Here is a 24,446-nt window from a genome sequence, read left to right as displayed (position 1 = left end):
ATTGTGATGTCATCCTCGCACTTCCTTATCTTGGCCAATCAGAGGAAGCCATGCTTTCAGTCATAAAAGAGAATGGCTTCCTGTGAATGGCTAAGAAGCACCCAGCTGACTCGATTTTGTTCCAGCAGCAGCAGACAGGAATTCCCCCTTACCACTGATGGAACACAGCCATGTATAATGTATCTAGCTCATGCTACATATAGTTAGAGTGCTGACAGCTGCTGCATCAAATAGTAAAGGAGATGGTTCATATGTGCCTGCTTGACCCAAACAAACTAAAGTAAACGTAAACCTGGTGTTCAGCTTTACTGTAATACTGGAAAAATCCAAGGAATGTTTATACCTAGACTTCTGATGATGGTTATGTGCAGATACAATGTCTGATATGCTGTAGGCAGTCTGCTGTGTGACTCTGTGGTTCGGCAGTAACAGGTTTGTGTTTTGTACAGGTATGATCTAGTCTCTCATGACTGGCTTCCTCTGAACAACTCCGTCAACTCCATTACTGTGAGATATGGACATTCCCTTGCAGTAAATAAGGTACAGTCTCAGGCTTCTCTGCAGTTTCTAAAGATATTAAAGTGATACTAAACATACAAGGTTTAATTGCCTTTATCCCTTTATATTTATGTATAAAAGATCCTAGCACTGTATTTAACTTAAAGTGTTACTAAACCCAGCACCCTCCATTCACTATATCTGGTCTCCCCTGGACCCTGCATTCACTATATCTGGTCTCCCCTGGACCCTGCATTCACTATATCTGGTCTCCCCAGGACCCTGCATTCACTATATCTGGTCTCCCCAGGACCCTGCATTCACTATATCTGGTTTCCCCAGGACCCTGCATTCACTATATCTGGTCTCCCCAGGACCCTGCATTCACTATATCTGGTCTCCCCAGGACCCTGCATTCACTATATCTGGTCTCCCTAGAACCCTGCATTCACTATATCTGGTCTCCCCAGGAGCCTGCATTCACTATATCTGGTTTCCCCAGGAGCCTGCATTCACTATATCTGGTTTCCCCAGGAGCCTGCATTCACTATATCTGGTTTCCCCAAGAGCCTGCATTCACTATATCTGGTCTCCCCAAGAGCCTGCATTCACTATATCTGGTCTCCCCAGGACCCTGCATTCACTATATCTGGTCACCCCAGCAGCATGCATATACTATATCGGGTCTCCTCAGGAGCCTGCATTCACTATATCTGGTTGTAACGGATTATGGACTATTCTGCCTGGACATTGATAATAATTGCAGGATCTTGAGAGACTACAAGATGTTGGTTAATTGTGACCCCAACCAGTCAATATTCTATGACTCAGTCTAGTGACATGCTAATTGCGTCAGGGCCTGGGAGGCAGTCCATTGTCCTTGTATAAAGGTGTTGTAATGGACAGGTGTTAATCCCAGGTCTGCTCTCAGAACTATAATTATGCATGCTAAAAACTGTTTATGTGTGATAACACTTTCTCTGTATGCGGAGACGAAACGTCTGCCTAGGAGACGGAGTGGGTGAAGGTTTTGTTGTTATTAATTAAAGAAGGTTTAGTAATTAGCCTTAGTGTGTGATGAGGGGGGGAGTGTCATTTGTTTCTGTACAGTTGTAACCAGATATAAGGAGGAAAAATGTGGAAAATAAAGGCAGTCTACTTGACCCTTCAAACGTAGCACGTCTCGTTTCTTGGAAGGGCGTTCGATGGGATATACCGGCGGTACCTGCATATCGCAGCTTGCCAGGGAAAAGGACGTCTCAAACGGCTGAGACCCTCACACCAGTGGGTAGCCGTTACATTGGTTGGCAGCGGTAGGATGGTCCTTTTATCCAAAGAGTAAGTGCTGAATGGAGTCGCAGTACGCCAGGCTGAAAAGATCCACACTAAAAGATCTATTGGAGAGTCGTGGTAGGAGCGCCAGCAACAGACCACGGAGGGAGCTGATAGCTGACCTGCTGGAGCTGGACGAAATGGATGGATCTATGGAAGGAACGGAGCCCCTTGCACCTGTCAGCAAAGAAGATGTAATTACTGGGATTGTACAGCGGAGATTATCCTTGTATCCAGAAACGTCCGTGGAACTAATCAACCAGCTGTTCCGGGAAGCAAGGGAGGAGATACAAACGAAGAGGGGACAAGAACTGGAACTGGTAAGAGCGAGACAGCCCATTACACCTGCAGTTCCTACCCCCCCACCTGCTGCTACAGGAAAGAAAATACCGTTCACTGCATTTAAAGCTTTTGTAGAAAGTGAGGAGGAAATCGATGGATATTTGGCGGACTTTGAGAGGCAGTGCTCACTACACCAGGTACCACCAGACCAATGGGTCACTATTTTGTCGGGGAAATTGTCGGGCAAAGCCAATGAAGCCTTTCGGGCTCCAGTCCCATCACGTCCTCAGGGGCCTAGCAACTACCCCCGGGATTCGCCTAGGGTGACGTGCCATCACTGCAGCGACACTGGACATATTGCTCGTTATTGCCCTTTGAGAGCTACAAATAACAATTGGAGACGCACAACACCCAACACAGAGGTCACTCCATCACGTCCCTCTGCGGCCCACTGCCTGGAGACCGAGGGGGGCCCTGAGGAATGTCTGGGAATTTGGTATGAGGCAGACCCAATACAAGCGGCCTCTCCGGATAACCGTCAGCATCACCGTCAGGAGGTACGGGTGAATGGACAAGTAGCACAAGGCCTAAGAGACACTGGGACTACAATCACGTTGATTCAAAAACATCTGGTAAAGCCAGAGAACATGTCCACTCGCACAGTTGCCGTCCGGGTCGCAGGGGGTGCTGTATTTCGCGTACCCACCACCCGGGTGCACTTAGACTGGGGAGCCGGGTCAGGAAAGACCACAGTTGGTATCATGGACAACCTACCTGCCGAGGTGGTGCTGGGCAACGACATTGGCCCTCTGACTTCGGCTTATTTACCTACACCTGCTGCTGCTTGTGCCGTGACCACCCGCGTTGCTGGAATCAACCCACTTGCTGCTGAGAACCGGGTAAGACTACCTTCCCCGACATGTAGTGTAGATCCGGCACAATATCACAGTCTAAAATGGGAATGTGACAAGTTGGCCAGTGAGAAATCAGAGATGCAACGACACTATGTCACGTATTATGAGATGTCCCGTGGCTTGAACATTGAAATGCACAAACAGGCGGAAATTGTCAAAAGATTAAATGGGATTTGCATCCAGGTGGTGCCGTATTTGTCCCAAGAGCATCAGCAACAGGTTTTGGGAGCCATTGAGAGAGCAAAGCAAGTGACTGTTCCAGAACTGAATTCTATTATTCACCGTCACCATCAGCTACCGACCTGGTAAGCCAATGGGAAGGCCGACGGACTGTCCAGGCAAACGGAACTTTTACCCTAACAGCAGACCGGACATCCCCAAGTTGATCCGAAAAGGATCAATCCGGGTCTGCCGAAGTGTTCCACAAAAGGGGGGCAGTGTAACGGATTATGGACTATTCTGCCTGGACATTGATAATAATTGCAGGATCTTGAGAGACTACAAGATGTTGGTTAATTGTGACCCCAACCAGTCAATATTCTATGACTCAGTCTAGTGACATGCTAATTGCGTCAGGGCCTGGGAGACAGTCCATTGTCCTTGTATAAAGGTGTTGTAATGGACAGGTGCTAATCCCAGGTCTGCTCTCAGAACTATAATTATGCATGCTAAAAACTGTTTATGTGTGATAACACTGTCTCTGTATGCGGAGACGAAACGTCTGCCTAGGAGACGGAGTGGGTGAAGGTTTTGTTGTTATTAATTAAAGAAGGTTTAGTAATTAGCCTTAGTGTGTGATGAGGGGGGGAGTGTCATTTGTTTCTGTACAGTTGTAACCAGATATAAGGAGGAAAAATGTGGAAAATAAAGGCAGTCTACTTGACCCTTCAAACGTAGCACGTCTCGTTTCTTGGAAGGGCGTTCGATGGGATATACCGGCGGTACCTGCATATCGCAGCTTGCCAGGGAAAAGGACGTCTCAAACGGCTGAGACCCTCACACCAGTGGGTAGCCGTTACACTGGTCTCCCCAGGACTCTGCATTCACTATATCTGGTTTCCCCAAGAGCCTGCATTCACTATATCTGGTCTCCCCAAGAGCCTGCATTCACTATATCTGGTCTCCCCAGGAGCCTGCATTCACTATATCTGGTCTCCCCAGGAGCCTGCATTCACTATATCTGGTCTCCCCAAGAGCCTGCATTCACTATATCTGGTCTCCCCAGGACCCTGCATTCACTATATCTGGTCTTCCATAGTATACATAACATGGAATACAATTATTTTAGTAAATATAAACTGCTAATTATCTTTTCGTATCAGCAATATATAGCAGTATTATGACTTCTATAAATGTCTGGTTAAAGCTTGTAGTAGGAGTTTTCATTCTACTCTGACCCCTGACCCTCTGTCTGGACATTGCTGATTGGCCTTGTGCTGATCACATGCACATCTCAAGAAAAATAAACTATCTAGCAATACGCACCAAACTGAGCCAAGGCTCTGTTCTATCAGGAGATGGATTGTGGAATGTGGAAGAAGGGGCAGGTTGTAGAAGACAGAATCAAACAGCTTTTTTACACAATGCAGAGAATTTACCCCCTAGGTCCCACACTGAGTAAGTATATCAAGCATGCTTTACTGCATATACAGACTGATTTACTGTGGGTTTAGTAGCACTTTAATATAAAATAAATCTTCAGTACTTTATTTAATCATTGCTGTTCAGAGGCCACGTGACATTTCCCAGGTCTTTCCTGTCCTTGGGGAAAGTTCTGAGGGAGGAGGTTCTTGTACTCGGATGTATGAATCTGTGTCTGCATAGCACTGATTGCTGCTATTACAGTCACATGACATGAAGCCTTTCAGAATAGATAATTAAAATAAATAGCAACAAAGTTTTATTCTACTTTTTTGCAGCTATATGATATAGGCAGAGTTTGGGTTGACCGACAATAGCTTTTACTTCACACTGTAAAGCGATCTAGAAGAGGTTCTGCCAATCACAGGCTGTGTCACGCCCCTCCAGCCTGTGTCAGTGGTGTTGTAGGGATGAGCTCCGGTGTGTTCTCACACTCCATGTGCAGAGCCCACCAGGAAGTCTGCACAGCGCTAATCACAGGCAGTGAGACATTTCCCGATCTCTGCAGCCGAGCACCGGGACAATGTCTCCCTGCCTGTGATTAGCGCAGTGCCATGCCGACTTCCTGGCGGGCTCTGCACGTGGAGTGTGAGAACACGCCGGAGATCATCCCTAGTGGTGTGTATGTTGTGCTGGGACTGACAGCAGTGAAACCTTCAATCATAAACCATCTTCTATCTTCCCCGCTTAGTGTTTAGGAGTATTGGGATGTACACGAGCATGCTCAGTAGATGTCAGCAGCTTGTCTACACAATCTCGGGCTGCAGTGGGAACACAGAATATGGGGGAGGGACAGTGAACAGCAGGATCAACCAGTGCGTGAGTGGGTATGAACACGATGTAATATGCTATACAAATGGAATCTGCATGATATTTAAAGGATGGATGGTTGTGTAGCACAGTGTGTGTGTAAGAGCCGTTATTTAACCACTTTGGTTGCTTTCAAAGTCGTATAGCACTAAATATTTTCACAGGTCATAGATTATCTCACCAACCAAACCTTTTTTCTTTTCTTTGTAGGACAAGTTGTACATGTATGGTGGTAAAATAGATGCCACGGGGAACGTCACCAATCAGCTGTGGGTGTTTCATGTGTATAATGAGTCGTGGGTTCAGATTCTTCCGAACATCAAGGAACAGTACGCTGTGGTCGGCCATTCCTCTCACATAGTAAATCTTACTGATGGTGGTCTTGTCATGCTGGTGTTCTTCGGTCACTGTCCTATGTATGGCTACATCAGCAGCGTTCAGCAATACAGTTTTGGTAGGTGGTGACAGACTTTTGTTCATGACCGTAAACCCCAACACCCCCCTTTCAGCTTAAAGCGGATGTGCCATGGGAAAAAAATATTAAAAGCCAGCAGCTACAAATACTGCAGCTGCTGACTTTTAATATAAGGACACTTACCTGTCCTGGAGTCCAGCGCCGATCGCAGCAGAGGACGAGCGATCGCTCGTCTCTCTGCTGCTCCCCCCGCCATCCACGCTGAGGGAACCAGGAAGTGAAGCGCTGCGGCTTCACTGCCCGGTTCCCTACGGCGCATGCGCGAGTCGCGCCGCGCCCGCCGATTGGCTCCCGCTGTGTGCTGGGAGCCGAGTGTTTCATGTGTGACGGGATGTGACGGAATGCCCGTCTTTTGCCCGTGAATGCCGGGCGCAAATACCTGTCTTTAGACAGGTATCTGCACCCCCCTCCCCCCTGAAAGGTGTCAAATGTGGGGGGGAGGGTTCCGATCAGTGGGACTCCACTTTAGGGTGGAGAACCGCTTTAAAGCGGAGTTTCACCCACTTTTACAAGGTGGTCTTAAACTAAAGACCACACCTCGTTTTTGGAGATATATATATCTTTCCCCCAGCTTTTTTAGAAGTACAAAGTGTACTTTTGTCCTAGCCCGGCTGCAACAAAGTACCCTTTTCCTTGTAATTGCAGCGTCTGCACCCAAGGCGAAAGACTAATCGGCCTGGGGGGGGGGGGGGGGTTGCGGTCACTGGACAGGCAAGTGTCCTCCAGTGGCGTCACTAGGGTTGGTGTCACCTGGTGCGGTAAAATATGGTGTCACCCCCCCCCCCCCCCCCAATAACCTTTTCCAAATATTTTTTACCCCACTGTTTGCTCTCTGTTCCTTTCTTCCCCTTTTCTCTCTCTCCCTATCCATCTTTCTTGTTCGTTCTATCCCTTCTTCTTTCTCTCCATTTTTCTTTGTCCCCTCCCCCCACCTCTTTCTCCAGGACCAGAATTCACATCTCAGGAGCCTATAGGCACTGGACTCTGAAGCGTCTCCCTCCCCTAAACAGCGTTGCCTGCCCCCTACAACTTTTTTTATACACTGAGAAAACATGAAAAATATACTAACAGAATGCATTTCTTTGAGAACCTGAAAAGACAGCGTGCTGCCTGACATTTTGGAGAACAAAATTTACATTATATACACTACAAAGTATGATGCACCAAACTGTTAATCATATTGCCCCCTAGCAGCCTGCAATGCAGAGTGGCTGGAGTGTCAAATTGCTCCGGCTGCTCTTTGATGTCATGCTGATTTAGTGGGAATTTGCCCTAAAAGGGAAAGAGGGGGTGGAAGGTTGGAGACAGAAGGGGGGAGAGAGAGAGGAGGGTGGGGGTGATAGAGAGGGGGATGAGAGAGAGAAAGGGTGGGGGCGGGACAGAGATGGAGGGGTGGTGAGACAGAGCTGGAGGAGGTGGGGGTGAGACAGAGATGGAGGGGGTGTGGTGAGAGATGGATTGGGTGGGGGTGAGACAGAGATGGAGGAGGTGGGGGTGAGACAGAGATGGAGGAGGTGGGGGTGAGACAGAGATGGAGGAGGTGGGGGTGAGACAGAGATGGAGGGGGTGGGGGTGAGACAGAGATGGAGGGGGTGGGGGTGAGACAGAGATGGTGGGGGTGAGACAGAGATGGAGGAGGTGGGGGTGAGACAGAGATGGAGGGGGTGGGGTGAGACAGAGATGGAGGGGGTGGGGGTGAGACAGAGATGGAGGGGGTGGGGGTGAGACAGAGATGGAGGAGGTAGGGGTGAGACAGAGATGGAGGGGGTGAGACAGAGATGGAGGGGGTGAGACAGAGATGGAGGGGGTGAGACAGAGATGGAGGGGGTGAGACAGAGATGGAGGGGGTGAGACAGAGATGGAGGGGGTGAGACAGAGATGGAGGGGGTGAGACAGAGATGGAGGGGGTGAGACAGAGATGGAGGGGGTGAGACAGAGATGGAGGGGGTGAGACAGAGATGGAGGAGGTAGGGGTGAGACAGAGATGGAGGAGGTAGGGGTGAGACAGAGATGGAGGAGGTAGGGGTGAGACAGAGATGGAGGAGGTAGGGGTGAGACAGAGATGAAGGAGGTAGGGGTGAGACAGAGATGTAGGAGGTAGGGGTGAGACAGAGATGTAGGAGGTAGGGGTCAGACAGAGATGGAGGGGGTGAGACAGAGATGGAGGGGGTGAGACAGAGATGGAGGGGGTGAGACAGAGATGGAGGGGGTGAGACAGAGATGGAGGGGGTGAGACAGAGATGGAGGGGGTGAGACAGAGATGGAGGGGGTGAGACAGAGATGGAGGGGGTGGGACAGAGATGGAGGGGGTGGGACAGAGATGGAGGGGGTGGGACAGAGATGGAGGGGGTGGGACAGAGATGGAGGGGGTGGGACAGAGATGGAGGGGGTGAGACAGAGATGGAGGGGGTAGGGGTGAGACAGAGATGGAGGAGGTAGGGGTGAGACAGAGATGGAGGAGGTAGGGGTGAGACAGAGATGGAGGAGGTAGGGGTGAGACAGAGATGGAGGGGGTCAGACAGTGATGGTGGGGGTGAGACAGAGATGGAGGGGGTGAAACAGAGATGGAGGGGGTGGGGGGTGAGACATTCTTCTCACTTGTGGCACAGTGGATACCCCCCCCGCACCTGTTCCTATTATGCCTGCCGCGGCCAGCGGTGGGCACCCCCGCAACTGTTGTTACTATTATGCCGCGGCCGGCGGTGGACTCGGTGGACACCCCCGCACCTGTTTCAATGCCGCGCGGCGCGCCCGACGTCTGGAGACAGAGCGGGGACTGATGTGGATGTGGGCAGCAGGTCACGGGTGCAGCAGGTCTCCCGCGCGGAGAAATCAAAAGTACTGTGTGTGATGTGACTGACGTCACATCATCACACAGTGCAGTGTGACAGGCACACAGGCTGAGCTCTGCTGAGGCTCACCTCGCCGCTCGCAGGGGAGCGGAGGAAGACACACACGCGGCGGCGCTGGGCATTTAAAAAAAAAAAAAAAAATCTAAAAATAAAATAAAAAAATTTAAACAAATCGTCAATGTCGAGATGGTGTCACCCCTCTAGCGGGTGTCACCCGGGTGCGGACCGCACCCCCCGCACCCCCCTAGCAACGCCTCTGGTGTCCTCATCAAAAGTCAGCAGCTACAGTGGCTGGCACTCCGCTTTAAGCTTTAAATAGGTTCCAGTTTCATCAAAACAAAAGGGTTGCAAAGTCTCAAATTAGTTTCCTTTAGAAAGCAGCCATAGTCTGAGTAGAAAAGCCTGCCCTCTGCCATATTGTTGAAGAGAAGGACCTTTATACCCAGACAATATACAGCACTAGAAAAAACAAGCAGCAGAGTCTGCCTGTCTATCATAATTAGCAGATATGGCAGCAACCATACATGTTTGTATTAACACACAGTGCACAAAAACTAAAGCTGGCCATACATGAAGCAAAGTTTGTCTGGTTCTTTATGAACCATCTGAAAGTCGCTCAGTAGCCGGCCCTGTCGGCACACTCCTGCCTGACAATCCTTTAATTTAAAAAAATAGGAGGAGTCAGGCAAAACAGATATATAAATATATTTTTTTCCCTTTAAGCTGTCTGGTTGCAATGTGGTAACCCTGTCTCTGTCTTCTTCAGCCACGAACACCTGGGACATAGTGGACACTCAGGGTGCTCTCGTCCAAGGGGGATACGGCCACAGCAGTGTTTATGATGAAAACACCAGATCCATCTACATCCATGGGGGCTATAAAGCCTTTACTGCCAATAAATACCGACTGGCTGATGACCTGTACAAGTACGATGTGGACACCCGTATGTGGTAGGTGTATACCCTTATTACAGATATGGCCTGTAAATCTTAATTCCTGGAAAGTACCCTTTTCCTGTGGCTGTTTGGCTATATATGAAGGAAAAAAGGGTCATGTTATTTTGAGAGGATGCTGTAAGCTGTAAAATACCTGGCTGATCCTGCCTGGTTCTGCCCTCCCTCCTGTAAACTGACCACGGTTTATCATGGCGGCTGAGCCCCTGACACTGTTGTCAGTTTACATGCTTCCATCATCTGCAGCTTTGCTCTCTCCCCCTCTCCCCTTTCGCTCCCTGCCTGTCAGCTCCAGTATCTGTGTGAGCCATCTCTGCGTCCCCCCGCTGCTATTGGCATCAAGGTTTAACCGGTTCCCATCTTTTTACAGGGGCAGACTGGCACCTCTGTGGGAAACCCTGTATTGGTACGAGATTCACTTTATGCGCTGCTGGAGGCACGCACACCCGCTCTACAGCGGGGGGACCTGATGCGCATGGCCGGTGGTCGCGCGTGTACGAGAGCCAGCATGGGGATTTGTGTGCTTAAACACACAAATCCCTGTGCTGTCAGGGCATAGGAGATATATTGTTCCTACCAAGTAGAAACAAACAACATGTCTCCTCACCTAGTCAGTCCTATCCCTATGCAGTTAGAGCACTGTGAGGGAACACACATTTAAGCCCTTGATCGCTTCCTAGTGTTACCCCCTTCCCTGCTAGTTAAATTTATACAGTAATCTGTGCATATTTATAGCACTGATCACTGTATAAATGTCAATGGTCCCAAAAATGTGTCAAGTGTCCGATCTGAATGTCGCAGTACCGCTAAAAATTGCAGATCACCACCATTACTAGTAAAAAAAATAAAAGTGCCTTAAATCTTTTCCATAGATTGTAGTAGGCGCTATAACTTTTGCGCAAACCAATCAATATACACTTATTGCTATTTTTATTTATTTTTATTTTTTACCAAAGATATGTAGAATAAATATCGGCCTAAACTGATGACAAAATTATTATTTTTATTTTTTTATTTGGAATTATTTACTATAGCAAAAAGTAAATAATATATATATATATTTTTTTTCAAAATTGTCGCTCTTTTTTTGTTTATAGTGCAAACAATAAAAACCGCAGAGGTGATCCAATACCACCAAATGAAAGCTCTATTTGTGGGAAAAAGGACGAAATGTTTTGGGTAAAGCGTTGCATGACCGCGAAATTTTCAGTTAAAGTGACGCAGTGCCAAAATGGTAAAAAGTGCTCTGGTCAGGAAGGGGGAAAATCTTCTGGGGCTGAAGTGGGTAAAAAATGTCACTGCCAGCCCCTCTCTTGTATGCAGCGATAACACACAGTGTACGTTTTGTTTAAAGCAAAGCCTGTAAATACCCTTTTTACATATCTTCAGGCCGATCATGTGACTCCCAGCCAGCCGCTCTATTCCTCCGATCCAGGGCTACAGCGGGAGTGGCTGAGCGGACAGCACAATGGTCACATGACCTCCCTGGCTGACGTCCGAGGGAGATCTCGGCCCCTTCCGCTGCAGCTCTGGTTCCGAGTAGGAGAGCGGCCATGGAGTCACGTGATCGGCCTTAAGATATCCGTAAAAGGTAATTGGAGGCTTTGTTTAAAAACAAAAACAAATACACTTGGAGTGTGTTATTGCTAGATACAAGAGAGTGGCTGGCAGTGAATCTACTTCTTTGGGTTACAACCACTTTAAGGCTGGCACAGGTGGCTCATATTTTGACCATTCAGCCCACAAGAGTAAGAGGAAGTCGCTTGATTCACCCACCCACACTAATGGCGGCTCCTGTGACTGCTGAGTATTTGATTAAAAATGTTGCATTTGAAATTACATTTTTGGTTCTTGCAGGGCCACTCATGGCCCAAATTTTGGCTGATTTGGCATGAATCAGCCAAAATTCGAGCAAGCACCGGAGGGGAGGGTTAAACTTGGAGAAAAAAAGATTGGACAGCCGCACTGCCACAAAATCCTTAAAAAAGGTTGCCGTTAATGGTAAAAAGAAAACAGCACTACAAGTCACAGCAGACAGTGAGGTGTATAGCTGACGCGTTTCGCACTGTAATGTCAGTGCTTAGTCATAGCTGAGGGTCTGGTCTTTGATTTTATTTCTCTGCCTGCTGCTTACATTCTCCCCTTTTTTTTCTTGTCAGATTAAAAAAAAAAAAAAGTGTAAAATGTTTTAAGTTTACATTACGGAGGCGTGCACATTATCACATACCGCAGCCTCAGGGGAGAATCAAGGGTCAGTTGACCCAAAGCTGATGTTTCAGGTTTGGCTAACGCAGACCATACACATTCGAATTTCGAACTAATTTTCTTTTCAAAATCAGAACGTTTTTTTTTTTTTGTGATCCGATGATGCCACCACTGATATTCGAAATTCAGCCGACAAGCCTTCATGTTGCTACAGAAAATAATTTTTGTGGCCGGGAATATTCTTTTCTCTCTGTGAATTTCTTTCTTTTCTTGCACATGCACATTTTTTTTTATTACATTTCTCGCACGATTCTCCCATCATTGTTTAGAAAATCGTTTGTTTTCCCCAAAATTTCCAACATGTCTGATTCCTCAAATTTGATTGCCTCACGAAAATCTGCTGTTGCTGCAGCTCACTAACTGTGCGAAATTCATACGAAAATTCTTTGATAGGATTTTCGAAAGAAAATTCTTTCGAAATTCGAACCGTGTATGGCCGGCATTAGACTGGAGCAATAAATCATTTTATTTTTTTCTCAGGGAGATCTCTGCACTGAGTTCTGGGGCTGCACACCTGGTTTGTCCTTAATGGGGGTTCCCAGAAGCATGCTTGTAATCCAAAGCACTCTTATATCAAGGCTAGTTTCCCCATAGGAATCGATGGAAACACAGATAATTGGTTTTAAAGTCTCTGCTGGTGTATGCAGTACCGCATTTGGCCAGAAGTGCAGAGACGCTCGGGAATGGAGTGTTTTTGGCGCCATTCGCACCTCTGGCCAAATGTGGTACTGCATACCTCAGCGGCTTGACTGCTGCACGTGATGCGAGACAACGCTCACGGACCGAATCAGGATTTAAAAAAAATTAGCTAGTGTAGCAAAACTCTTGTATATAGTGTTACTCGCAATCTGAGGTTTCACTGTATATATTTTGAAGAATCTAAATAGGGGGGGGGGGGGGTTTAATCAATCTAGTGAAGCAGAACATACCAGAATAAAGTGTTTGCAAGCACTGCAATTCTTTTTGCATGTAAACAGTGAGGGGAAGTGGGGGGACTTGGAGGTTGGCACCTCTGGCTGAAGGGAGTGAGGCACAATAGCTCAGGATGGTTTCAAGGACAAGCAAGTCAGCAATTTATCTCTGTACATCAGGCTCCACTTGTTATTAAAGTATCATGTTTGGATGGACTGGTCCTTCAAGCGTTTCCAAATGATTAGTGTGAGAATTTTTTAAGGTCCATTTAAATTTTATTAATTCTTGCTATAAGTCCAGTCCTGATTTAAATGTAATAGAGCATTTGTTTTCAGGATACATTTTTGGGCATTTTGCTTCCAGTGGGTGGAAGAATTAAATGAATGGCCTGCGGAGACCAGTTTTCACATTTACAGATAACTTTAAGGTGGTAGTAAAGGCTCCGTTTTTTTTTTTTTTAAATCAACAGGTAAGCTCAACCACTTTAGCCCCGGAAGATTTGGCTGCTCAATGACCAAGCCATTTTTTGCGATATGGCACTGCGTCTCTTTAACTGACAATTGCGCGGTCGTGCGACGTGACAAACAAAATTGACGTTCTTTTTTTCCCCACAAATAGAGCTTTCGTTTTGTATTTGATCACCTCTGCGTTTTTTTTTCTCCGCTTTAAACAAAAAAAGAGTGAAATTTTGAAAAACACACTATTTTTTACTTTTTGCTCTAATAAATATCCCCAATTTCATTTTTTTATTTAAAAACAAATATTTTCCTCAGTTTGAGTCGATATGTATTCTTCTACATATTTTTGGTAAAAAAAATCGCAATAAGAGTAGATTGATTGGTTTGCGCAAAAGTTATAATGTCTACGAACTATGGGAAAGATTTATGGCATTTTATATGTAGTTTTAATTTTTATATATTTTTTGCAGTATTATGACATACAGGTCGGACACCTTTGACACATTTTGGGAACATTGACATTTACAGAGCGATCAGTGCTATAAACTGCACTGATTACTGTAAATGTCACTGGCAGGGAAGAGGTTAACACTAGGGGGTGACCAAGGGGTTAACTGTGTTCCCCATTTTGTGTTCTAACTGGGGGGGGATAGGAACTGACTATAGGAGTTGACAGCTTATGCTTTTTTACTTTGTGCAGGGCGTGCGCACGCCCTCTGGTGGCTCTCCTAGGCGAACCGGTCAAAGTAAAGTTTGCCTGTAGTTTTTCAAATGAATGTCTCCTACACGTGCACTGTTTAGGAGATATTCTAGTGAGCAGCAGCTGGTGATGTCCAGTGTTAACTTGGGCAGCAAATTTCGATTTAGTTTTAGTCTTAAAAATCAAATATGTTATTATTTATGGTATTGAGGCATGAACATGCACTACAGACCAGTGTTCATTTTGAAGTCAAATTTCCATTTAGTTTTAGTCTTGGTCTTTTAAATAAAATGCCATTATAGTCATCTCAATTGTTTTAGTCGTATTTTAATTGACTAAAATGGCATTGATTTAATCAACTAAAATGTTTTAGTCGACAAAATTAACACTGGTGACGTCACCAGCGCATGTGCTCAGAAGGAAGGGCATACGCATGCCGTTCCTTCAGAACTTTGTGTGGCAGACCGCGAACCTGGAAGGAAGACCGGGCGAAGAAGGAAGCCTCTGCAGCGCTGACAATCGAGCCACTGGAGGGCTTTGTTTTAAAGGTAAGTCTTTCATAATGTGCTAGTATGCAATGCTGATTTTGCGCTTTAACCGCTTCAGCCCCGGACCGTTTTGGTGGTTAAAGACCGGGCCACATTTTGAAATTCGGCACTGCGTCACTTTAACTGACAATTTTGTGACGTGGCTGCCAAACAAAATTGACGTCCTTTTTTCCCACAAATAGAGCTTTCTTTTGGTGGCATTTGATCACCTCTGGAGTTTTTTTTTTTTTGTTTTGCGCTATAAACAAAAACAGATCGTCAATTTTGAAAAAAAAAATATATTTTTTACTTTTTGCTATAATAAATATCCCCCAAAAATATATAATTTTTTTCCCACAGTTTAGGCCGATATGTATTGTTCCACATACTTTTACTCTACAAAATAGTGGATAGATTTATGGCATTTTTATTAATATTTTCTTTACTAGTTATGGCGGCGATCAGCGTTTTTTTTTTTTTTTTTTATCGTGACTGAGACATTATGGCGGACACATCGGACACTTTTTACACCATTTTGGGACCACTGTCATTTTTACAGGGATTAGTGCTAAAAAAAATGCACTGATTACTGTAAAAATTACACTGGCAGCGAAGGGGTAAACCACTAGGTGGCGCTGCAGGGGTTAAGTGTTCCCTAGGAAGTGATTCTTTTAGGGGGCATGGCTACAAAGGGACACATCACTGATGACCATTCCCGATTACGGGGAACGGTCATCAGTGACAGTGTCACTAGACGAAATAGGGGAATGCCTTGTTTACAAAGGTATTTCCCTGTTCTGCTCCTGCCGACTGCAATCGCGGGAATCATCGAGTTCACGGCGGCCACACTCGGGAGGCACGCAGCGCGGCAGATTTAAAGGGACGTACCTGTACGTCGGCAAGTGGTTAACGGGGTCATTTAGGTGCTCACTTTGCAGCGGGTCATGCTTATGCCATTTAGGTTTTAACATTTATTGTCATTCTCTCTTGTGTCTAGGGAAATCCTAAAGGACAGCAAACATTTCCGCTACCTGCACACTGCAGTGATCATTAGCGGCACCATGCTGGTGTTTGGCGGGAACACCCACAACGACACGTCGATGAGCCAGGGGGCGAAGTGTTTTTCTGCTGACTTTATGGCCTATGACATCGGTAAGATTTCTATTCTGCAAAAAAAGGCATTTTTTTTATTGGTTCCCTGATAATTGTCTAATGGATATAGTCCTCATACAGTGAGGGGGGAAAAGGTATTTGATCCCCTGCTGATTTTGTACATTTGCCCACTGACAAAGTAATGATCAGTCTATAATTTTAATGGTAGGTTTATTTTAACAATGAGAGACAGAATAACAAAAAAAAAAGTTCTAAATTGATTTGCATTTTAATGAGTGAAATAAGTACCGTATTTATCGGTGTATAACATGTGCCCTAACTTTGAGAGGGAATTTTCAGGGAAAAAAAATTCCAGAGCCCCCTGCGTATAACACGCAGGCACAGTTTACCCTCTATTTTCAGGGTAAAAAAGTGAGTGTTATATGCCAATAAATACAGTATTTGATCGCCTATCGGTAAAATTTCTGGCTCCCATGTGTCTTCTATACAGGTAATGAGCTGAGATTAGGAACACTCTCCTAAAGGAGAAACTCCTAAACTCTCTCAGCTTGTTACTTGTACAAAAGACAGACGTAATCAATCAAGAAGATTTTCTTTTTGCTAAACCGGGACACAGCAGCTCGAGACTGGATGTATTGCCATGCACACCAGAATGGGAGCAATATGTCAAAAAGACGTCCTGTTTTTAAAGTTGAATATCTCGATAACGGCAGCAGCTGCTGCCACAACCGAGATATTCATCTTTTCAGGGGGCGGTGGTGTACACGATAACGGCGGTCTCCGCGGCGGATTCGCCGCGAGATCGCCGTTATCGGTGGCGGGAGAGGGGCCCCCCCCTCCCGCCGCTCTCCCGCGCTCTCCGCCGCTTACCGGAGCCGTCGGTAGCGGCGGAGGGGATCGGATGTGTCCGGCAGCTGAGCGGGGACGGGACTGAAGGAGAAATCTCCTTCACCCGTCCTCATAGCTCTGCTGGGCGGAAGTGACGTCAAAACGTCAGTCCCGCCCAGCCTCTTAAAGAAACACTTTTTTTTTTTGTCATTTGAAAAAATGACATTTTTATTTTTTATTTTATTTTTTTGCATTTAAGTCTAAATATGAGATCTGAGGTCTTTTTGACCCCAGATCTCATATTTAAGAGGACCTGTCATGCTTTTTTCTATTACAAGGGATGTTTACATTCCTTGTAATAGGAATAAAAGTGATCAATTTTTTTTTTTTTTTTTATTTCAGTGTAAAAAATTATAAAACTAAATAAAAATAAATAAGAAAACCAAAAAAAATTTTTTTAAAGCGCCCCATCCCGACGAGCTCGCGCGCAGAAGCAAACGCATACGCGAGTAGCGCCCGCATATGAAAACGGTATTCAAACCACACAAGTGAGGTATCGCCGCGATCGTTGGAGTGAGAGCAATAATTCTAGCTCTAGACCTACTCTGCAACTCAAAAAATGCAATCGCCTATCGAGATTTTTAAGGGTAAAAGTTTGACGCCATGCCACGAGCGGGCGCAATTTTTAAGCGTGACATGTTGGGTATCATTTTACTCGGCGTAACATTATCTTTCACAATATATAAAAAAATTGGGCAAAATGTATTGTCTTATTTTTTAATTCAAAAAAGTGATTTTTATCCAAAAAAAGTGCGCTTGTAATACCGCTGCGGAAATACGGTGTGACAAAAAGTATTGCAGTGACTGCCATTTTATTCCCTAGGATGTCTGCTAAAAAAAAATATATAATGTTTGGGGGTTCTGATTAATTTTCTAGCAAAAAGGAGAGAAGTGCCAGAATTACCCTGGTGGGCAAGTGGTTAAGTGATGTGTTATAGGGATGAAACTTGTGCATTACTATGTGTAGTTTTAAAGTAAAAATAAAATGTCAAACTCCAATGAATATAGTGAAATAGAAAATTAGATTAAACTAAAAAAAAACACAAAACTATAATGAATGTGAACAGCTGCAAACCACTCAGTAGTGTACTCAAAATCACTGCATAAACAAATGAAAAATGAAGGGGGGAGTGGTGCGCTTATTCAATATAGTGTGCTGTTGACATAAACCCCAAAATAAAATAAAATAAAGTGCAAAAAAAGTCCAAGTAAAAGTAAAAAAAAAAGTGCAAAAATAAAAACCTGATTCCTACCATTTGGTTTTACTTTGACTTTTTTTGCACTTTATTTTATTTTTGGGTTTTATGTTAGCGGCGCACTATATTGAATAAGCGCACCACTCCCTCCTTTTTTTATATATATATTTTACATAAGTGTATATCCCTTTTAATGTGGGAGTAAACTCCCATGCATGATTTTTACCTGTAATAAGGCTTGCCTATAGGTACTGTAAATATCCCCTAAAAGAGTGCTGTTTAGAAGATATTTACTTAAGATGGCGCCAGTGACGTCACCGGCGCATGCGCTCTGATGGAACGGTATTCCTGTGCCATTCCTTCAGACCTGCAACGTCATTGCCAGCTTGGTCAGATAGCCGAAACCTGTGTACCCCAGAAAGACTACCGGGTGAAGATGGAAGTACCTTTATGCTGGGCTCACAGCAGGGGTCCGGTGCATCCCCGTTCACCACTTCAGATCTGATTTCTGCCCAAATTTTGGGCTGAATTCAGATCTGAAACTGACCAAAAGACGCACAGAACCTAGTGCAAATGGGCACCGGAGCCACAGCGGAGATATGTGAACCGGCTCCATAGAGAGCCATTTACAATCTCCTGCTATTCAATCTTAATCCATCATTTCCACGATTCATGGCAATCAAGTGCAGACCTGTCAAAAGGAAAAAAAAAACTCACCTGGCAAATGTTTATCAGCAGCGATAAAGAGAAACAATGTATCTCTTGGTTCTTTTAGATCAGGGGTCTCCAAACTTTTCAAACAAAGGGCCTGTTTACTGTCCTTCAGACTTTTTGGGGGCCGGATTGTAGCCAGTGGGGGTAGAGGATGTTTCCAGGCCCGCCATCATTGAGAGTAAAGCCTTTTATTTTTAACAGGAAACGGAGCTTAAATATAATTACAGTATTTGGAAATCCGACAGACTGTTTAGATGTTACATTTTAAAAGCAGCGGCAAACCTGCTGACCTTACATGGTTGCAAATGTGACAGAACACCTCTGATTTTCACATTTAACTAAATGTGAAAATCAGAGGTGTTCTGTCACATTAGCAAGCATGTAAGTTCAGCAGGTTTGCCGCTGCTTTTAAAATGTAACATGTAAACAGTCCGTTGGATTTCCAAATACTGTAATTAAGCACATAAGCTCCGTTTTTGTGTTGAAAATAACTGTGAAATCTAAAACTCCGGTGGGTGTAACAAGATGTCCGCTTGCCCCCTACTCGCTATCATTACTGTGCAGGAGTGAGGGGTGAAGCAAGATGGCGGCGATGAAACGTCACTTCCTGACGAGACAGCTGCCGCCGGGTGTACCAAGATGGCCGCTGCTCCGGAGCTAGGCCGGGGCCTTTCCTATGGCCGAGGCTGCGGAGCGCTCTGCGTGTGTCGATCCGAAAAGGATGACCCTTTGGATCACGGATCGGCGACGATCCGTTGCACCACTATTGATAGGTTTGCGCAAAAGTTATAGCGTCTACAAAATAGGGGATAGATTTATAACATTTTTATTATTATTTTTACTAGTAATGGTGGCGATCTGCGATTTTTATCGGGACTGCGACATTATGGCGGACACATAGGACACGTTTGACACATTTTTGGGACCATTGGCATTGATACAGCGATCAGTGCTATAAAAATGCACTGATTACTGTAAAAATATCACTGTCAGGAAAGGGGTTAACACTAGGGGGTGATCAAGGGGTTAACTGTGTTCCCTAGTGTGTGTTCTAACTGAAGGGGGATGGGGCTGACCTAGAGGAAGTTACAGATTGTGGTTCCTAGCTATTAGGAACTCACGATCTGCATGTCCGAACAGAACAGGGATGTGTGTGTTTACACACACACACACACACACACACACACACGTCTGTTCTGCCTCTCGTGCATGAAGATCGCTCGCGGCTGGTGGTCATCGCGACCGCCAGTCATTAGCATCGGCGCTCAAGTGATGCAGTGTGCGCACGCCTTCTAGTCCGCTTAAAGCGAGCCCACGTGCCGCAGTATAACTGCGGCGGCTGGTTCGCAAGCGGTTAAAATTCATAATTATGCCAGAAAGCAAGGGGGTTGCACTATGTTTAGAAAATCCGAAGGTTTATTCAAAATAATCAATAGAAGCACATTACAGCGACAATTAAAAAAAAAAAAAAATGCAATATTTTTTACTTTTTGCTAAAATAAATATCGCCCAAAAATCTATAAAAAATCGAATTTTTCCTCAGTTTAGGCCGATACGTATTCTTTTGCATATTTTTGGTAAATCACAATAACCGTATATTGATTGGTCTGCGCAAAAGTTATAGCGTCTACAAAATAGGGGATAATTTTATGGCATTTTTATTAATAATTTTATTTTTGTACTTGTAATGGCGGCGATTTTTATTATGACTGCACCATTATGGCCGACACATCGGACACTTTTGGCACATTTTTGGGACCATTGTCATTTTTACAGCGACCAGTGCTATAAAAATGCACTGATTACTGTGAAAATGGACTGGCAGGGCAGGGGTTAACCACTAGGTGGCGCTGTAGGGGGTTAAGTGTTTCCTATTGAGTGTTTCTCACTGTAGGGGGGTGGGCTGTGTGTCACATGACACTGATCTTCGCTCCGTGTACCGTGTTGTACACGGAGCGGAGATCAGTGTCATTGTCACTAGGTCATTGTCACTAGGCAGAGCAAGGAAATATTCGTTTACACAAGCATCTCCCCGCTCCATACCTCCGTGAGATGATCGTGGGGATCCCTGCGACGATCAAGTCCGTAGGAACGTGGTCCGACTCACGGGGAAGGCGACAGGGTCGCGAGCGTGCCGGCGATGGCGCTCGACCACATGGCGGCATCTTAAAGGCGGTGTACCTGTACGTGCCTTTGCCTGTCGGTGCCATTCTGACGACGTATATCTAAAGGGGCCAGTCCTTAAAGCGGGGGTTCACCCTAAAAAAAAATTATAACATTGCACGGAGCTGACCTATGAGACCGACACTATGCTGTTGTTTTTTTTTTTGGCGTACATACCATTTTAGGGCTATTTTCACCCCCGGCTTCCCCGCGGGAAGTGGGCATTCCTAATCACAGGCTGTGATTGACGTGCTTCCGACCAGCGCATACGCTTCTTTTGGCAACTCGTGACGCGCAGTATGCGCTGGTCGGAAGCACGTCAATCACAGCCTGTGATTAGGAACGCCCACTCCCGCGGGGAAGCCGGAGGTGAAAATAGCCCTAAAATGGTATGTATGCCAAAAAAAAACAAAAAAAAAACAGCATAGTGTCGGTCTCATAGGTCGGCTCCATGCAATGTTAGAATTTTTTTTAGGGTGAACCCCCGCTTTAAGTGGTTAATATGTCATCTAGTAGGCCCTCGTTCTATGTAGCTATTAGTAAATCTGAGGGCAGTTGTATAGTAACTCTGTGTGCTGATTCCTTGTGCATTTGGCTCAGTTGTCTTTTGGTGAATTTGAAAATAATTTGACCTTTCTTTCTCTTTCTTGTCCAGCTTGTAATAGTTGGAGTCTGCTGCCTCCACCCCATCTTCATCATGATGTCAATCGTTTCGGACACTCTGCAGTCCTAATAAACGGGTAATCATTAATCGCTTGTTTCATTCACTCAATACAGTAGATATAAAAAGTCTACACACCCCTTTTAAAAAGACCGGTTTCTGGGCTGTAAACAAATGAGACAAAGATAAATATAGTGGAGCCTTGGATTACGAGCATTATCCGTTCCAAGCGAATTATTTTTTAATCCAAAGCACTCGCATATCAAAGCGAGTTTCCCCATAGAAATCAGTGGAAAACAAAAATTATTTGTTTCACATTGACTTCTATAACATGCAATACCGCATGTTTCCAGAGGTTGGGGGGGAGCTGTAGAGACTCGGAAATACTGGGAGACCGTTCTGCTGCATTTGGAAACACTCGGGAATGGGGTATTTACGAGTATTTCCGAACGGCTCTGATCGTCTCCGGCACCCCCGCACATCTGGCCAAGCGTGGTATTGCACACCGCAGTGGCTTGAATCCTGCTCATGTTGCGAGACAACACTCGCAAACCAAGTCAGGATTTAAAAAAAAAAAAGCGAGTTAACTGCGCTACTTGCAATCCGACTTTCCGCTTTAATTTCAGAACTTCTTCCACCTTTAGGGAAAGTTCACACCACATGCAGTCCAGTGCGTTTTTTTGTTCTGCATCAGAAACTCATGGAAAGTCGGTTGTTTGGTTTTCAATGGCTTCGGTACTTGCCGTTCCAGTGTGTTCCAGTTTCCAAAAAAAAGGACAAGTCTGGTCATTGGAGGAGTGCACACTGAGTTCCCAGCATAGCTAGAGAACTGACCATGCTGTGCTCTCCTGCTTAGTGTGGTCAGTTTTTAATAGGACAGCAAGGGACTAGCAGGAACACAAGGGATTTCACACAAAGGAAGCAATACAAAGAGAACGGGATACTTTCTCATACAAGTACATGGTACAGCAGACGCATATCAGCAAGTGTTTTAAACTAAATTCTGTTTTGAAAGCCATTTTACTTGAAAGTAGAGCTACAGACAAATTATTTGTGTTCTATAGTATGGAGGGCTTGTTCACCCCACACCGTGCATGTTATTGTGTGCTATTTTAGTGCGCACTGCTTTACTAATGCCTTGTAATTGTGCGTGCTGTAGTGTTACAGCATACCAGAGGGCGATGTGCAAAAAAGTGTTTAAAAAATAAATAAAAAATTGTATTCCACTCCTCGCACACCAATGCAGCCCCTCTGGTGAGCAGCCATAGGATATTGGGTATATTGCTTTGCTCTTTCGCCTATGGTGCCCAGTAAACCCCTTCATTGCTGGTGTGAACAAGGTTCTGCCAATACCACTGATACAGGCGAGGGGAAAATCTCTCCAGCAGGGACAAAACAGCAATAAAATGGAGGAATGCCAACAGATTTTTCAGCCTTTTTTTTGTATTGCTGTAAAAGTCCTATTTGCCCTTTCCTTTTGACCCTAAAAAAATTGTCTGGAGTTATCTTCGGCTGCTCACATTGTCTGCTCTGTTTATGCCACATAACAGGCTATAGCTTCTCTCTAGGACCATGGTCGCCAAACTGTGGCCTGGAGGCCATATGTGGCTTTTCCGACTTTTGGCGCACTATTCCACCAACTGATACCAATGAAGGGACATCATTCCCCCTAAGGACACCATCAGTGGGGAACTATTTTATTTCACGGATATGAATAATAGGGGACTTTTCCTCGCAATAAAACTAATGATGGGGCACTGACTGCGACCCGACGGCCAGATGTGGGCCTTTTGTTTGCCTTTATCTGGCCTTTGGGGCACTATGCCACCAACTGATGCCAATGAAGGGACGCCATCAGTGAGGAGCTATTTTATTTCATGATATGAATAATGGGGGACTACTTCTCCCAATAAAGCCAATGGTGGGGCCCTGACGCTGAGGCATTTTCTACTTCCAATAGCCACGGTTCGGCCCTCTCAAACCTGCAGGTCAGTGATCTGGCCCGTTGCTTAGAAAGTTTGGAGACCCCTGATCTAGGGTTACACTGAGATCTAACAGTCATCAACTCCAATATGCAATTCATTTAAAGGCCTCTTTCTCTCTTTCAGCACAATGTTTGTATTTGGGGGATTCAACAGCCTCTTGCTCAACGATGTCCTGATGTTCACATCCAAGAGTTGTGAAGCTTTTACAAGTAATACCTCTTGTATGTCGGTCGGACCGGGAATTCGCTGTGTCTGGGATAACGGTGCATCTCAGTGCTTGTCATGGGAACAAGTATCTCCAGAGCAACAAAAAGATGTCATGACATCATGTCCTCGTATCGCATGTACGTATTCTGTATGATCCTCTAATTCATTACTCATCTTTATCCAAAGTAATAATAAGCCTATTCATAATTCCTTTTATACACTGAATTAGGGCTGCAACCAATGATCCATTTCATTATCGATTAGTTGGCTGATTGTTTTGATTAATCGGTTAATAACCTTAAAAAAAAGAAAAAAAAATTGCGGCCATACAACAATGTCTTCCTTTAAAAATATAATAATTTTTAGAATGTCTGTTCGATTTTCTAATCGTCAGTGGGGTCAAATCAACGTTCGCTGTCAACCACAGTGACGGGGTAGTTTAGAAATTATAGAAAACATCTTGGTCAAAGGAATTTTCAGACAGTGTATGGGGTTTTCGAAATTACATTAATTTTAAAACTTAATGTTCAAAGCAAGTGAAAATTTCAAACATTCTTTCATTCAGCGAATGCACAAAGATTTTTCGGAATAATATAACATTTACTGTAGCGATTATTTGCTCTTTTTGTACTATAAAGGGCTAATTTTAGTTTTTTTTTTAAACGCATTATGTTCCTGGCCGATTAATCGATTATGAAAATGGTAATCGATTAATTTCATAAACGATTCGTTGTTTCGGCCCTATACTGAATACAGTCCATTTTCCAGGACCTTTTAGACTAGTTTTAATTTTGACTTCAAATTTTGATTTGGTGTCAGTTTTTGGACTAAATGTTTTTTTATTTTAGTCATCTGTATTGTTTTATTTGTAGGTTAGTCGACTAAAATCTAATGTATTTA

At 44.9% G+C, this 24,446-nt stretch overlaps 1 protein-coding gene across 3 annotated transcripts in view; it reads left to right on the top strand.

Moving 5' to 3' along the window:
• ATRN (attractin) overlaps positions 1-24,446 on the top strand; it is a 337,196-nt gene that overhangs the window by 120,702 nt on the left and 192,048 nt on the right. For all 3 annotated transcript variants that reach the window (XM_040335496.1, XM_040335495.1, XM_040335497.1), the window contains exons 7-12: positions 450-540; positions 5,688-5,931; positions 9,571-9,754; positions 15,617-15,771; positions 21,349-21,433; positions 23,463-23,683. In XM_040335496.1, the coding sequence (XP_040191430.1) occupies positions 450-540; positions 5,688-5,931; positions 9,571-9,754; positions 15,617-15,771; positions 21,349-21,433; positions 23,463-23,683 (980 nt within the window). The remainder of the gene's footprint in view (positions 1-449; positions 541-5,687; positions 5,932-9,570; positions 9,755-15,616; positions 15,772-21,348; positions 21,434-23,462; positions 23,684-24,446) is intronic.

Source organism: Rana temporaria, chromosome 1, assembly GCF_905171775.1.
Source record: "Rana temporaria chromosome 1, aRanTem1.1, whole genome shotgun sequence".
NCBI classification, from domain to species: domain Eukaryota; kingdom Metazoa; phylum Chordata; class Amphibia; order Anura; family Ranidae; genus Rana; species Rana temporaria.
This window is presented reverse-complemented; position numbering and strand designations above follow the sequence as displayed.